This window comes from Hyperolius riggenbachi, chromosome 1 (assembly GCF_040937935.1).
Source record: "Hyperolius riggenbachi isolate aHypRig1 chromosome 1, aHypRig1.pri, whole genome shotgun sequence".
NCBI classification, from domain to species: domain Eukaryota; kingdom Metazoa; phylum Chordata; class Amphibia; order Anura; family Hyperoliidae; genus Hyperolius; species Hyperolius riggenbachi.
In genome coordinates this window covers 50,867,449-50,882,319 of record NC_090646.1, presented here as the reverse complement: position 1 = coordinate 50,882,319, position 14,871 = coordinate 50,867,449, and the positions used below count along the sequence as shown (strand labels likewise).

Genomic DNA, 14,871 nt, shown 5'->3' with positions numbered 1-14,871 from the left:
CTATAAATAATTAATAAATAGAAATTACAATACAGACTGAATTTATATCTTCCTGGTCACTACAGGCGCTCACCGTGACCAATAAAGACCCGTAAAAGTGCTCAGAGTGCTAATAACAAAAGTGCCAGTGCTTCAAATAAATTAATACAGGAGGTGGGTTTATATGAAAAGGGCGCCTGGTGTAGCCCATATATACCAATTTCGGCTACAAAAAAGGCGCCTGGTGTAGCCCATATAAACTTCGGCTACAAAAAAGGCGCCTGGTGTAGCCCATATAAACTTCGGCTACAAAAAAGGCGTCTGGTGTAGCCCATATAAAAACTTTGGCTACAAAAAAACTCCGGGATGTGTTAATTACTATTCCCCCTCCATGCCGCCATGGATTGTGAGGGAATGAAATAATTCGGCTTCCAGCGCTTGTAGCCCATATAAAAACTTAGGCTACAAAAAAAGGCGCCTGGTGTAGCCCATATAAACTTCGGCTACAAAAAAGGGCGCCTGGTGTAGCCCATATAAACTTCGGCTACAAAAAAGGCGCCTGGTGTAGCCCATATAAACTTCGGCTACAAAAAAAGGCGCCTGGCATAGCCCATATCAAAACTCAAGTGCCCTTTTCTACACCTTGTAACCCATATTTCCAGAAATAACATTGATGTCTATGGCGGCGCCCTTTTCATACAGGCAGCTCAGGCGCCCTTTTCAACCGATACCCAGGAGGTGCAGCAATCTTGTGTGCATGCCCACGCCCCCACAAAACCATGCGGGCGTGTGCATACACACATATGCGTGAATCAATACCTACACTACCATACCATCACTCAGTGATATATATACAAAAATACAAATAATAAAAAGGAAGAGCAAAGGGGCACATGTGTGCATATCCACCCCAGCACAAAAAAACTGGGCATGTGCATACACACCGGTCCCCAATTGCAAAAACCACAACAATAGAAGCAGCGGCCGCGCATGGCATCTCCCCGGGCTCCCTACGCATCTTCCTACTGGCAAGCAGGCGATTCACAGGTATATGGCACATTATTTATTGGATACTGAAAGTGTAGGGCGGGATTAATTGATTCTTAGTATATGTGAATGATTTTGTTTGCACATATGCAGTTTTGCACACATCTTGTAACGTTTTTATTTTGTGTTGGGGATTTTTTTATATTGCACATATTGTTGGGGTTTTTGCAATTGGGGACCGGTGTGTATGCACATGCCCAGCTTTTTTGTGCTGGGGTGGACATGCACACATGTGCCCCTTTGCTCTTCCTTTTTATTATTTGTATTTTTGTATATATATCACTGAGTGATGGTATGGTAGTGTAGGTATTGATTCACGCATATGTGTGTATGCACACGCCCGCATGGTTTTGTGGGGGCGTGGGCATGCACACAAGATTGCTGTACTTCCTGTATTAATTTATTTGAAGCACTGGCACTTTTGTTATTAGCACTCTGAGCACTTTTAGGGGTCTGTATTGGTCACGTTGAGCGCCTGTAGTGACCAGGAAGATATAGATTCAGTCTGTATTGTAATTTCTATTTATTAATTATTCATAGTGGGGGTTTTTAACCATTATAAATGGCAGCCTCTGGGGTTTTTTTTTCACTTTTTAAACTGTTTTTAATTTACCTAGCTTGTTGTAATAAAGATTTGGATTATTTCATTGGAGATCCGATTCAGTGTTTATTTCTTATTTTTGATTATTTATACTTTGCCCTGGATGGCTTTTTCTTTTTCTTGGAAGGTGTAGCATATGAAACAATGACATTACCAAAAAAGTATGGAGTTATGAGACTGTCAAATATGGAGGCCTATTATGCTGCAAATTTGGACTTTGTTAAAACATGGTGGCCCAACCCCTCAGATAAAAAGTGGTTCTCTCTTGAACAAACATGTCTTAAATTTTCTACAAGGAACACTTTATGCAGTATTTTATTAGGTTACAAACCACCCAAAACAGTTTTACCCTCTATTCAGACAACATTGATGGCTTGGGAACATTATGTGAAGCATCCTCACCATGCCTCTATAACTATCTCCCCTAGAATTCCTTTAACAATGTCAGAGATACCGGACATTAATGTAAGATCTTTAGTAGTAGCAGGTCTTGGACATGTCAATGACTTATTTGATGGCAACAAAATTAAAACATACCAAAATCTTAAATCTTGCTATAAGTTAGAGGGTAACTTAATATTTACACATCTTAGAATAGCCAATCTGCGCAAGAAAAACAGAATACAAATGCTTGAAAAAAATAGCCAAATCCTTATTTTACTCAATACTAAAGGAATTAGTAAATGTAGCAGATCCCAATGGTATAATGAAATAAACACACCTAAAATATCTACATTAATGACGTACATACACATATGGTCACATGACCTACAATGCCCAATAGAAGTCTCACAAATACTCCATTCCCACAGGGTTTTTTGCGAGCATACTCCACTGGGAACAATTTCAGAAAATTGTAACAAGATTGTATTTAACACCTCGGAAAATTGCAGCCTTCTCACATTTCTCCTTTATGTTGACAAGGCTCTGAAAAAGTCGATATGTTGATCCACATGTTTTGGGAATGCACTATCGTGTCAAGCTTTTGTAGAGAAGTAGACTCTATAATCCAACGTATGTGTAGTCCAAGATTCAAACTAACCCCGCATTTAGCCATCCTACTACTAAAAATTTAACAGATTCACTCACGAAATAGACCATTAGTATGTCAAATAATATTATCTGCCCAACACATAAATCTTAGTAATTGTAAAAAACAAGGAACCTTTATCGATTGAATATCTTAAATCATTGGCATTCCAAAATCTGTCATTAGAACTAAAACTAAAATAAAAGGCCGCCTTATCTAAAATTAAATCTGAATTTTTTGTAACAAATTGGAAACAATTTTTAGACATGACTGCGCAAGTGATAACAATTTAACTATGAGAGCTGCAGTAAAGATAGTTTATAGTGTTTGTAACTTTATATGTGTTTATCTACCATTTGCTAAGGTAGAATTAAGGTTTAAGTTAAGCTGGTTTAAAATCTCTACAAATAAGCAATATATCATAATATCTTGATACTTATTTTGATGTTGGTATATTTCCTCAGCCACAATTGTTTGTGTAGTATAAATCATCAACAAGAATCCTCAAGGGCATAGAGACTCACTGATTTGAGCATCCACAGGTACCAGATATGACTAATTCGCCTTACCAGCCCATAGGGCCAAGTGAATGGTAAGGAAATGGTCAACCTAAACCTGGTCATAGTACTATTGTATGGCTTATATACTATACTGCTTTCTTACAATGCATTTATATAAATATAACTAGTTGATTGTTACAAAATAAGGTCAACTGTCAACAAAGCTGTTTTTGTGCTTTTTTATATATGCATGTACAAAATGTTTGTTTTATGCATTTCTGTACGTTAGACGTTTTTCAATAAAAAAAAATGTATTGATAAAAAAAAAACTGTAACTCCTGCAAAACTGAACAGTTTCAGACATAATACTCAACACAAGCGCGCTAACAATGGAGGGTGTGCAAGCTTCTCTACTCATATATAATATGCGTATACACTGTCCGTGTATGGTGTGATCCCTTGGTTCGCCTCCTCTTTCAAAAACATAAGCCAACACACAGAGGTAGAGCCACACAGGTGTGATCACACACCACCAATCTCTTTCAATTTGCCACACTCAGTATACAGTATAAGTTGCAGGAAGCAATATGCAATATGGACGGTTAATATACAGGTCTTATCACAATCCTTATTGCACAATCCAAATAGCTTCTCCAGATAATATAGCCTCCACCACACCCTTGGTTCTGGAATCACCGTCCACTCAGACCCACTGGCGGGTCAGATGCAGCTTTGGGACAGTTACCGGGTCATCCCCCACCTCTCTGGCAAGCTCTTTTTCACTTCTTGAAGGCTAGCCTCCTCCTCGCAGTCAACATAAAACCTCAATAAAAAGGCCTCTCATAGCATAAAACCATATGACATTTATTGAACCATAAAAACATATTGCACATCTATATTGCATACATTCTCCCAACTTTAAACATCTGCATGGAGTTTTTTCTTGGAACTGGCTCTCCCCATTTCATTTTTGGACCATTCATGCTGGTGTACCTCAGGGAGTTGAGCCTCAAGCATTCCAGGCTCTGAATTGTGGCTAAACCTTGTTCAAAATTGTTAATAAAGATGAATATAATGAGAATTGTGCCTATATTACCCTGTAAGAGCTTTAAAGAGGCTTGGGTGAGGGGACCCCCTGCTATCAGTTTTTTTTTTAATTTATACAAAACATGGAAACTCAATACAAATTAATTTCAACCACAACAAAATGTAATTTTACCAATTTAAAACCATTATTCTTACAAGATAACATGTACCGGTATGTGGGTTTTGCAGTAAACCGGTAAAGTTGGCAGTATTGACTTATATGTAGATGATGGAATTCTCCGATTGCTCATCCATAGATGTATGTATTATTTTGGGTATTGCCAGATGCATTCATAAAGCTTTTCATCGAACAAGAAAAAAGAGAAAAAATGTCTCAAATATTCTATTTGGTATAGGCCAGGTTGCAATCTTTGTGGAATGTTGACTGGTGTAAGTTGCTCTTGGTAACACTTGCCTCTGAGAACACAGTTACAAGCTGGTCTAGTTTATGTGGCTATTAGTATTATTATTATTAATTTATTATTATTATTATTGGTATTATTATTATTATCAGAATATCCTGGTACTTCAGCTGTGCAGACTTGGATGTTTTTTGAGCTGTCTAGAGATCTTTAAACACTAATGCACTTTAAAGTGGATCTACACTCAAAATTTCCTCTTTGCCCTAAAAGATTCAACACAGCATTATAAACTTTAGGGTAAAAAAAATCTTCAATACAATTTATGGGAAACCAAAAAAAAAAAAAAAAAAAAAAAAAAATGGAAGGTTCAATTTAGTATCACTTTCCTGGGACCACTGGGTTAAACCTCAGTGTTTCCTGTACAGGCAGAGAACCCTGTGCTCTGATTCACAACTAATGATAAAAGCTAATTTGACCCTTTGGTCTAGCTGAATAGACTCAGAGCACAATGCAGTGAATATCTTTAGCAATTATATGTGATATAGAGACTTTTCACTGTGTGCTGTGCAAGAGTTCAGGTGTGATTTAACCTCCTTGCCGGTCTAATTCCTCCGGCAAGGAGGCAGCGCAGCACATTTTTTTTAATTTATTTTTTTTAAATCATGTAACGAGCCCAGGGCTCACTACATGATAGCCGCTGAGCAGCGGCAGCTCCGCATCCACTCCGATCGCTTCCGGCAATCGGAGTAAGCAGGAAATCCCGTTGAGAGCGGGATTTCCTGCTGGGCTTCCCCGGTCGCCATGGCAACGGGGCGGGATGACGTCATCAACGTCGGGACGTCATAGCATAGGGAATCCCGATCCACCCCTCAGCGCTGCCTGGCCTAATTGGCCAGGCTGCGCAAGGGGTCTGGAGGGGGGGGGGGGGGCGGTGCGATGCGACGGTTAGCGGTGAATCAGCGGCTAGGAGCAGTAAATGAACGCAGCTAGCAAAGTGCTAGCTGCGTGCAAGAAAAAATTATGCAAATCGGCCCAGCGAGGCCTGAGATATCCTCCTGCGCAGGTTACTCCGAACTGAGTTCGGGATAACCGGCAAGGAGGTTAAAGGCATAAAAGTAACTGGGTGCTCTTGAGCTAAATTAATATATAAAATAAATCTCCCGAAAGAGCAGTTGTCAAGTGCTGCAGCCTTTTGGTGTTGTCAGTGTGTGTTTACGTACCTATGCAAAGCTGCTTCGTAGCCCCCTGTCTATATGAGGGCATCAGTCTTCACTCTCCCTGTACTTCAGAATTGAAGGTTGAAGTACCCGTGATGATGTCACATCACGGCTAATTCAACCTTCGGAGGTGCCACCGGAGTGCATGTCGAGGGCATGTGATTACATCTCCCAGCCATATGAATGGTATACTACTACCAAGGTATGCACTGTTGGGTAATCAGTGCAGGTATTTTAACCTGAAATTCTGTGACACAGGAAACAGCAAGATGGATCTCCTTTTATAGGTGGGTGGGCTACAGAGAATCCCACCAAAGGTATGTAAATCCACGCTGCACACCCCAAGAGCCCTCAGCATTCATAAACCTCCCTTAGGTGGAGGTTCATTTTATACATTTGTTATATGTGGTTAATTAACTAATTGTTGTGCAGTGTGGCTGTTATCTTTGATTGTGTACAAACAGTGTGTCATAGAACTACAGGTGTGCTGACCTTTTAGTGGCACCGTAATACCATGCCTGCTGGTTGGGCAAGTAGGCTGCCACCAAAAGAAAGACGCACTTCCACAGCTTTCAAAATAGTAACTCACCTGGTCGTTTTTCCATGAAATTAACTCCAGGGAAATATTATGTTGCTTATTATCAGGTGCTGCTCCATCAAATTTACCAACATCATTAACGATTGTAAAGTTCTGTGTGTATGCATATGTTATCCAGTTTACAATATAAAAAGGACTAGGTAATTCTCCCTTCTCATTAAAAAATATTTCCTTGTTGTTGTGATCTTTATATTTAACTCTTTTCATATAGCCGATGAGCTTAAGGAAAGAAGAGAAAGAGAATATAAGCGTATTTATCTCATGCCCATTTATATGACAAGTCATGTGATCAGACTGATCAGGTGATACATTAGTAAGGTTCTGATTTGCTGGTCACATTCCTGTGCTAATGCAGAAAGCGATCCTAGCAAATCAGAACCTTGAAAATTTGTTAGATGATCAAACTGATCACATGCTTCTCCCTGAGGTCTCAAACACAGGCGCATCACAAGTTGGGAGTGTGAGAGGATTATTTTACAGCCACTAATGAGAACAGAGAATTAAAATATTTTAAAAAGTACAGAAATGATTATAAAGAAGAGCTCGGTCCCAGCCTGCATCTCAACTCTACTTACAGCTTTCATTAGACCTTGCTTTCTGGTATTGCATTTTATAGAAACCGTTTGTTTTTATTTTTTTTTCCATCTTTTTTCACATGAGGAGCTGAGCTGTGTACTCGTCTGGCAGTTCAGCCTCCAATTGAATCTACCCAAATGGTAGCATTTCTAACTCCATGCATACAGTGGCTTGCAAAAGTATTTGGCCCCCTTAAAGTTTTCCACATTCTGTCACATTACTGCCACAAACATACATCAATTTTATTGGAATTCCACATGAAAGACCAATACAAAGTGGTGTACATGTGAGAAGTGGAACGAAAATCATACATCATTCCAAACATTTTTTACAAATAAATAACTGCAAAGTGGTGTGTGCATAATTATTCAGCCCCCCTGAGTCAATACTTTGTAGAACCACCTTTTGTTGCAATTACAGCAGCCAGTCTTTTAGGGCATGTCTCTACCAGCTTTGCACATCTAGAGATTGAAATCCTTGCCCATTCTTCTTTGCAAAACAGCTCCAGCTCAGTCAGATTAGATGGACAGCGTTTGTGAACAGCAGTTTTCAGATCTTGCCACAGATTCTCGATTGGATTTAGATTTGGACTTTGACTGGGCCATTCTAACACATGGATATGTTTTGTTTTAAACCATTCCATTGTGGCCCTGGCTTTATCTTTAGGGTCGATGTCCTGCTGGAAGGTGAACCTCTGCCCCAGTCTCAAGTCTTTTGCAGACTCCAAGAGGTTTTCTTCCAAGATTTCCCTGTATTTTGCTCCATCCATCTTCCCATCAACTTTGACCAGCTTCCCTGTCCCTGCTGAAGAGAAGCAACCCCAGAGCATGATGCTGCCACCACCATATTTGACAGTGGGGATGGTGTGTTCAGGGTGATGTGCAGTGTTAGTTTTCCGCCACACATAGCGTTTTGCATTTTGGCCAAAAAGTTCCATTTTGGTCTCATCTGACCAGAGCACCTTCTTCCACATGTTTGCTGTGTCCCCCACATGGCTTGTGGCAAACTGCAAACGGGACTTCTTGTGCTTCTCTGTTAGCAATGGCTTTCTTCTTGCCACTCTTCCATAAGAGCCAACTTTATGCAGTGCGCAACTAATAGTTGTCCTATGGACAGAGTCCCCCACCTGAGCTGTAGATCTCTGCAGCTCGTCCAGAGTCACCATGGGCCTCTTGACTGCATTTCTGATCAGCGCTCTCCTTGTTCGGCCTGTGAGTTTAAGTACACAGGCTTGTCTTGGTAGGTTTACAGTTGTGCCATACTCCTTCCATTTCTGAATGATCGCTTGAACAGTGCTCCGTGGGATGTTCAAGGCTTTGGAAATCTTTTTGTAGCTAAGCCTGCTTTAAATTTCTTAATAACTTTATCCCTGACCTGTCTGTGTGTTCTTTGGACTTCATGGTGTTGTTGCTCCCAATATTCTCTTAGACAACCTCTGAGGCTGTCACAGAGCAGCTGTATTTGTACTGACGTTAGATTACACACAGCTGCACTCTATTTAGTCATTAGCACTCATCAGGCAATGTCTATGGGCAACTGACTGCACTCAGACCAAAGGGGGCTGAATAATTACGCACACCCCACTTTGCAGTTATTTAGTTGTAAAAAATGTTTGGAATCATGTATGATTTTCGTTCCACTTCTTACGTGTACACCACCTTGTATTGGTCTTTCACGTGGAATTCCAATAAATTTGATTAATGTTTGTGGCAGTAATGTGACAAAATGTGGAAAACTTCAAGGGGGCCGAATACTTTTGTAAGCCACTGTATCAGTGCTTGACACACTTTGCAGTTACCAGCAGCCTAGTTCGACTGCAGCCACACCTGGATGTGACTTCAGGAGACATAGGCGTCTCAACTGTCTGCAGTGAGCGCTACCAAGAGCCAGGTGGGGGCACTAGAGCAGCTGATTGTGAGAAACAGCAGCTGATGGTGAGAAACAGGACAGAATTGCATAAAAGAGACATGTGTCTTTAGACAAGGCACATCGGTGAATGACTGTGTCAGGTCAACAAATGAAAGCCCTTATTCACATTTTCTCCTAACTTTTCTCCTAGGAATTAATTTTTCATCGTTCTGTTCAAATTAACTTTTCAGCACTCTACGATCGAAAATATAGTGTCTAATTTATTCTGAGCAATGTCTAGCTTTCTGGATGCTTGAAAGGCATATTCATTACTTAAAGTGGGGTTTAACTCAAAATAAAAATCACATTAAAATTAAAAGAGTGCCCTTAACCATTAGACGACCACTCCATGCCAGTTGGCTGCTCCACATGCAGTCCTGGGGCGTGTTTTGCTGGAGCATCTCTGCTTGGATGATGGAGCTCTGCTCCGCCATCAGTCCCCCACCAATTGGCGTTGGGAGGGTGGCAGCCCCAGGACCGCGTAACACCAATTGGCATCAAGTCCTGGGGACGTGTTTTGCTGGGGCATTATACCCTCTGATATCCAGACTTTGTTTTTCCATGAATACCATTCATACAGCAGCAACAGAGTTACTGTGACTGATAATGTCATGCATTTGCATGTAAGACTTAGCGAAGGGGTTAATCTGTGGTATCATTTTGTCTAGTTTCATCAACAAAATGTTCTTGCAAGCGCTGTTGCATTCGTTTCGCAAACGTTGAGTGGTAGCCTTAGCGGAATTGAAGATATATAACTGACCGTATTGTGGTGACGTTTTAGGATTGGTATATAAAGGAGAGACTTGGTGATAAATTTGACCGTGGATTCTGAAAACTGGTCCAAGGCCAGGTGGTTGAGCGATGTGGGCGCCCATTGAAGCAAAAGCTAAAGCATAGTTGTATTCCCTGATATAATCACAGTAATTTCAGGACAGCGGGTTCTTGCCAGTCAAGAGGTCTGTAATAAAACAGGAGGTTGCGATAGGGATGGCAAACACACCTTGCCGTTATGACAACACTTAGTGTAATGTCCCGATTTGTTGACCTCTGATGGCCAATGAAGAGCATTGCAAGAAGTACATAGTGCGGTAGGTAGGCCAATGTTATGTTCCTGGACGGGAATGGCGGTATCTTCTTGGAAAGCAGCAGAAAGTTGAATGCGGTGACTGCGCATGTGGTTTGCGAGAAGATGTCAGCTTTTGTAAGAAGTTTTGCAATGTACACATTGAAAGATCGTGTTTTGGGAATGTGTTTTCGTATGTTTGTTGAGAAGAAATGATGTTTGAAAGCACTGCAGTGTTCACACTGAAAGGACTTAGTCACAGAATGTGTTTTGACATGTTTGGTAAGAGATGTGCGTGCGTTAAAGAAAAACTCCAACCAAGAATTTAACTTTATCCCAATCAGTAGCTGATACCCCCTTTTACATGAGAAATCTATTCCTTTTCACAAACAGACCATCAGGCTGTATGACTGATATTGTGGTGAAACCCCTCCCACAAGAAAAATACGTACTCTTGGCAGTTTCCTGTCTGTGAACCTTGCTGCATTGTGGGAAATAGCTGTTTACAGCTGTTTCCAACTGCCAAAAAACCATGGAGCAGCTACATCACCTGCCAACAGTAAAAATGTTCACTGGAGTTCCTCTTTAAAGTGTTTGTCGCAAATGTTGCCTACCAATATATTTGTTATATGTATTTTGACATGGTTGAGGAGATCCACGTGAGCTGTGAAGTGTTTGTTACAGAATGTGCGGTAGAAGGTGTGACTGGAATGAGTTTGTAAGTGGTTCTTGAGAGAGCGAGTAGTTTTAAAGCATTGGTGGCAATGTTCACATTGTATCAATCGTTCAGTGAAGTGGGTTTTGAAATGTGCATTGAGATATCTCTGCTGTCGGAATGTTTTGGAACAAATGGTGCATTTATACGTTTGTTTAGTGGAGTGAGTTTCTAAATGTGCGTTGAGATATCTCTACAGTCGGAAGATTTTCGAACAAATAGTGCATTGAAAGTTCTGTGTGGAATGTGGTTGTTCAGCAGGCATGGGCTTAAATTCGGATTCGGGTGATCTGGGTAGTAACTATCCAGATTTCACCCAGTAATGCTGTGCGGGCTGCGCAGGGGGGGTCAAGCTTACCTATCTGACGTCTTCTTCACTCATCCCTCGGTGCCTACCACGATGCGTTCCAATCTGCCGTCACATGACTACAAACACTTCCTCCTTCCAGGTTGAAGGAGGAAGTGTTTATAATCACGTGACGGTGCATTAGAACGCATCGTGGGAGGTGCCGAGGGACGAGCGAAGAAGACGTCAGATAGTTAAGCTTGACCCCCCTGCCCAGCCCACACAGCATTACTGGGTGAAATCCGGATAGTTACTATCCGGATCACCCGAAACCAAATTTAAGCCCATGCCTATTGTTCAGTACTGACATTGTCAATAGATGGCAGCAGAACGTCATCACGTGAAATATGCGTGTGTTCAGTGGAGTGGGTTTTGAAATGTGCGTTGAGATATCTCTGTTGTCGGAAGGTTTTGGAACAAATGGTGCATTCATGTGTTTGTTCAGTGGAATGAGTTTCTAAATGTGCTTTGAGATATCTCTGCAATCGGAAAGTTTTTAAACAAATGGTGCATTGAAAGTCCTGTGTGAAATGTGCTTGTTCAGTACCGATGTTGTCAATAGATGGCAGCAGAACGTCATCACGTGTGATTGTAAGAGGCAAGAGAACTTCGTAATGGCCATGATCCAACAGGCCGCAAAAGAGCCGGGAGATGGAGAGACGTTGGCCGGGATTGTAAACTCGAGGAGAGGCATGAGGACGTTCTCTGAAGTGAATGGTGATAGTTGCAGGAAGTATTTGGGACATAGCGACAATTTCTGCCACCCCACCATAAACACCAGAAGTGCTCATGTAGTCAGCATAGTGCTGCGCAGACTGTATGACTATGTTTCGTTTCCGTGGCTAAGAACAACGGACAGCACATTGCCGAAGTATCCCAATGCTGGTAAACATAGTTCACAGCCATGTTGTGAAGTTCGAGAGCAACAGTTTCCTCATTGACATTTTTCCGGAACTATATGACCGACAGAAACAAACAGTTACCTGACGCAGGAATTTGCATAACGTTGAAGGAAACGTTGTTTCCATGAAAGACATGTAAAGCGGCATCCATTTTCTATCTATCTATCTATCTATCTATCTATCTATCTATCTATCTATCTATCTATCTATCTATCTATCTATCTATGAGGCACATTGCCTCATGAATAGCCAATTAGGCCAGATTTGAAAAGCCAGACTTGCTAGGGTTAAACTTGATGTTTGATCACGCATACATTTTCTCATGGAAAGTACTTGTTCTTCTTCCCATTTATAATCCTACTAATATTATAAATGGGAAAGTTTGGATGTTTGAAATATGGCACACACATAGTACATTACCTGGAATAAAGTATAGGTTACCTTTTATTCCCATAACCAAAAAGGGGGCGGAGACAAATACAAATTTCATTGGAAAATGTAAACTGCAGCCATTTTTACACTGTTAATGGTAGGGTTCTCAAACTTTGCACAGTTGGTTGTTGGGTGACTGGGATTAATATTCAGAAGAGTGAGTGGAGCCTATAAAAGCCAATCAAAATTCACCTATTGATTTTCAAGGTAATATGTAATTTCTGGCATTCTTGCACTGTTAATGGCACAAGCCTCAAACCTGGTACAGTTGGTCATTGGGTGACTGGGGTTTAAATTGATAAAAGGGGGTGGGGCCACAAACAGCCAGTTTGATTTGTTTCATTTTAATGCAAGTTATTGATGACAAAGACCGCAAGCCTCACAAACTGGGTTATTGAGTAATTGATTAATTGTGTGTTAGGGTTAGGAAAAGTGGGCACAGCCAACAACAGCAAAATACATAATTGGGCAATGTGGGGATATCAGTGGGTGGAGACAAATACAAATTTAACTGAGAAAATGTAAGCTGCAGCCATTCTTACACTGTTATTGGTAGGGTTCTCAAACTTTGCACAATTGGTCACTGGGTGGCTGGGATTAATATTCAGCAAAGTGGGTGGGGCCTACAAAAGCCAATCAAAATTCACCTATTGATTTTCAAGGGGAATATTTAATTGCTGCCATTCTTGCACTGTTAATGGCACAAACATTAAACCTGTTACAGTTGGTCATTGGGTGACTGGGGTTCAAATTCAGAAAGATGGATGAAGCCACAAATCAGATTTGTTTCATTGCAATAAAAAATTATTGATGCCAAAGACCGCAAAGCTCACAAACTTGGTCATTGAGTAATTGTGTGTTAGGGTTAGAAAAAGTGGGCGCAGCCAACACCAGCCAAATACATACCCGAGCAATGTCAGGACATCAGTGGGCGGAGAAAAATACAAATTTAATTGGGAAAATGTAAACTGCAGCCATTCGTACACTGTTAATGGCAGGGTTCTCAAAATTTGCACAGTTGGTTACTGGGTGACTGGGATCAATAATCAGAAAAGTGTGTGGAGCCTATAAAAGCCAATCAAAATTCACCTATTGATTTTTAAGGGAAATATTTAATTGCTGCCATTCTTGCACTGTTAATGGCACAAGCCTCTTGCACTGTTAATCACCTGTACCTGGTACAGTTGGCCATTGGGTGATTGGGGTTCAAATTCAGAAAAGGGGTGGAGCCACAGCCAATCAGATTTATTTTATTTCAATGCAAATGATTGATGCCAAAGACTGCAAAGCTCACAAACTTGGTCATTAACCACTAAGCCCGATGGGTTGTTTATTTTTTGCATCTGAGCAACTTTCACCTCCCATTCATTTGCCAATAACTTTATCACTACTCATGACAATGAATTGATCTATATCTTGTTTTTTTCCGCCACCAACTAAGCTTTCTTTGGGTGATACATTTTGCTAAGAATTAATTTATTCTAAATCCATTTTAACAGGAATATTAAGAAAGAAATGGAAACAAATAATTATTTCTCAGTTTTTTGCCATTATAGTTTGAAATTAATACATGCTACCGTAATTAAAACCCATGTATTTTATTTGCCATTTTGTCCCACTTATTACACCATTTAAATTATGCCCCTATCACAATATATGGCGCCGATATTTTATTTGGAAATAAAGGTGCATTTTTAAATTTGCGTCCATCACTATTTACAAGCCCATAATTTAAAAAATTATATTAATGTACTCCTTTGACATGCTTATTTAAAAAGTTCAGACCCTCACGTAACTATTTATATCGTTTTTTTTTTTTTTTTTAATTATATATTTTTTTTTTTTATTAAAAATTTTATTTGGGTAATTTTTGGTGTGGGAGGTAAACAGCTAATTATAAATATAAAATAATGTATTTGTTTAATAAAAAACAGATGTGGGTGTAGTTTTACTATTTGGCCACACGATGGCCACAGTCAAAAAATCTCTGATGAGACGCTGTCGGCTTTTCTGCGGTGGGCTTTGATCACTGAAAGGGATCTATAATCCCTTTCAATGATTGCTGGGCTAACGGCCGCCGGCGGGAGCCCAAAACCAAGTGTCTCAGCATTCATGACCGCTAAGTGCGCCTTGACAAAGAGCACCTGTCTTAGAAGTGGCTGCAGGTAAAGCCTCATGAAAAAATTTAAAGAGACAGCACTTGCAGGAACCTTTGCATAATCAACTATTGCAAGGCCCAAAACCAAGTGTCTCAGTATGACCGCTAAGTGCACCTTGACAAAGTACACCTGTCTTAGAAGTGGCTGCAGGTAGAGCCTACTGATAAATTTAAAGCGACAGCACGTACAGGGGCCTTTGCATTATCAGTAATTGCAATCAGTAATTGCAATCAATGAGTGACTTTCCTGAGTTTAGTCAGTACCTAAATGTGCATAGTTACTATTAGAAACGAAATTACGTCTATTTTCATAATTAAAATAACTTTGTTTGTATAGAAAACACAAAGTTA

General features: G+C 40.4%; 1 protein-coding gene across 1 annotated transcript in view; it reads right to left on the bottom strand.

Moving 5' to 3' along the window:
- LOC137551286 (vomeronasal type-2 receptor 26-like) overlaps positions 1 to 14,871 on the bottom strand; it is a 62,810-nt gene that overhangs the window by 36,368 nt on the left and 11,571 nt on the right. Inside the window, exon 3 of the mRNA XM_068271336.1 lies at positions 6,412 to 6,639. Coding sequence (XP_068127437.1) covers positions 6,412 to 6,639 — 228 coding nt within the window. The remainder of the gene's footprint in view (positions 1 to 6,411; positions 6,640 to 14,871) is intronic.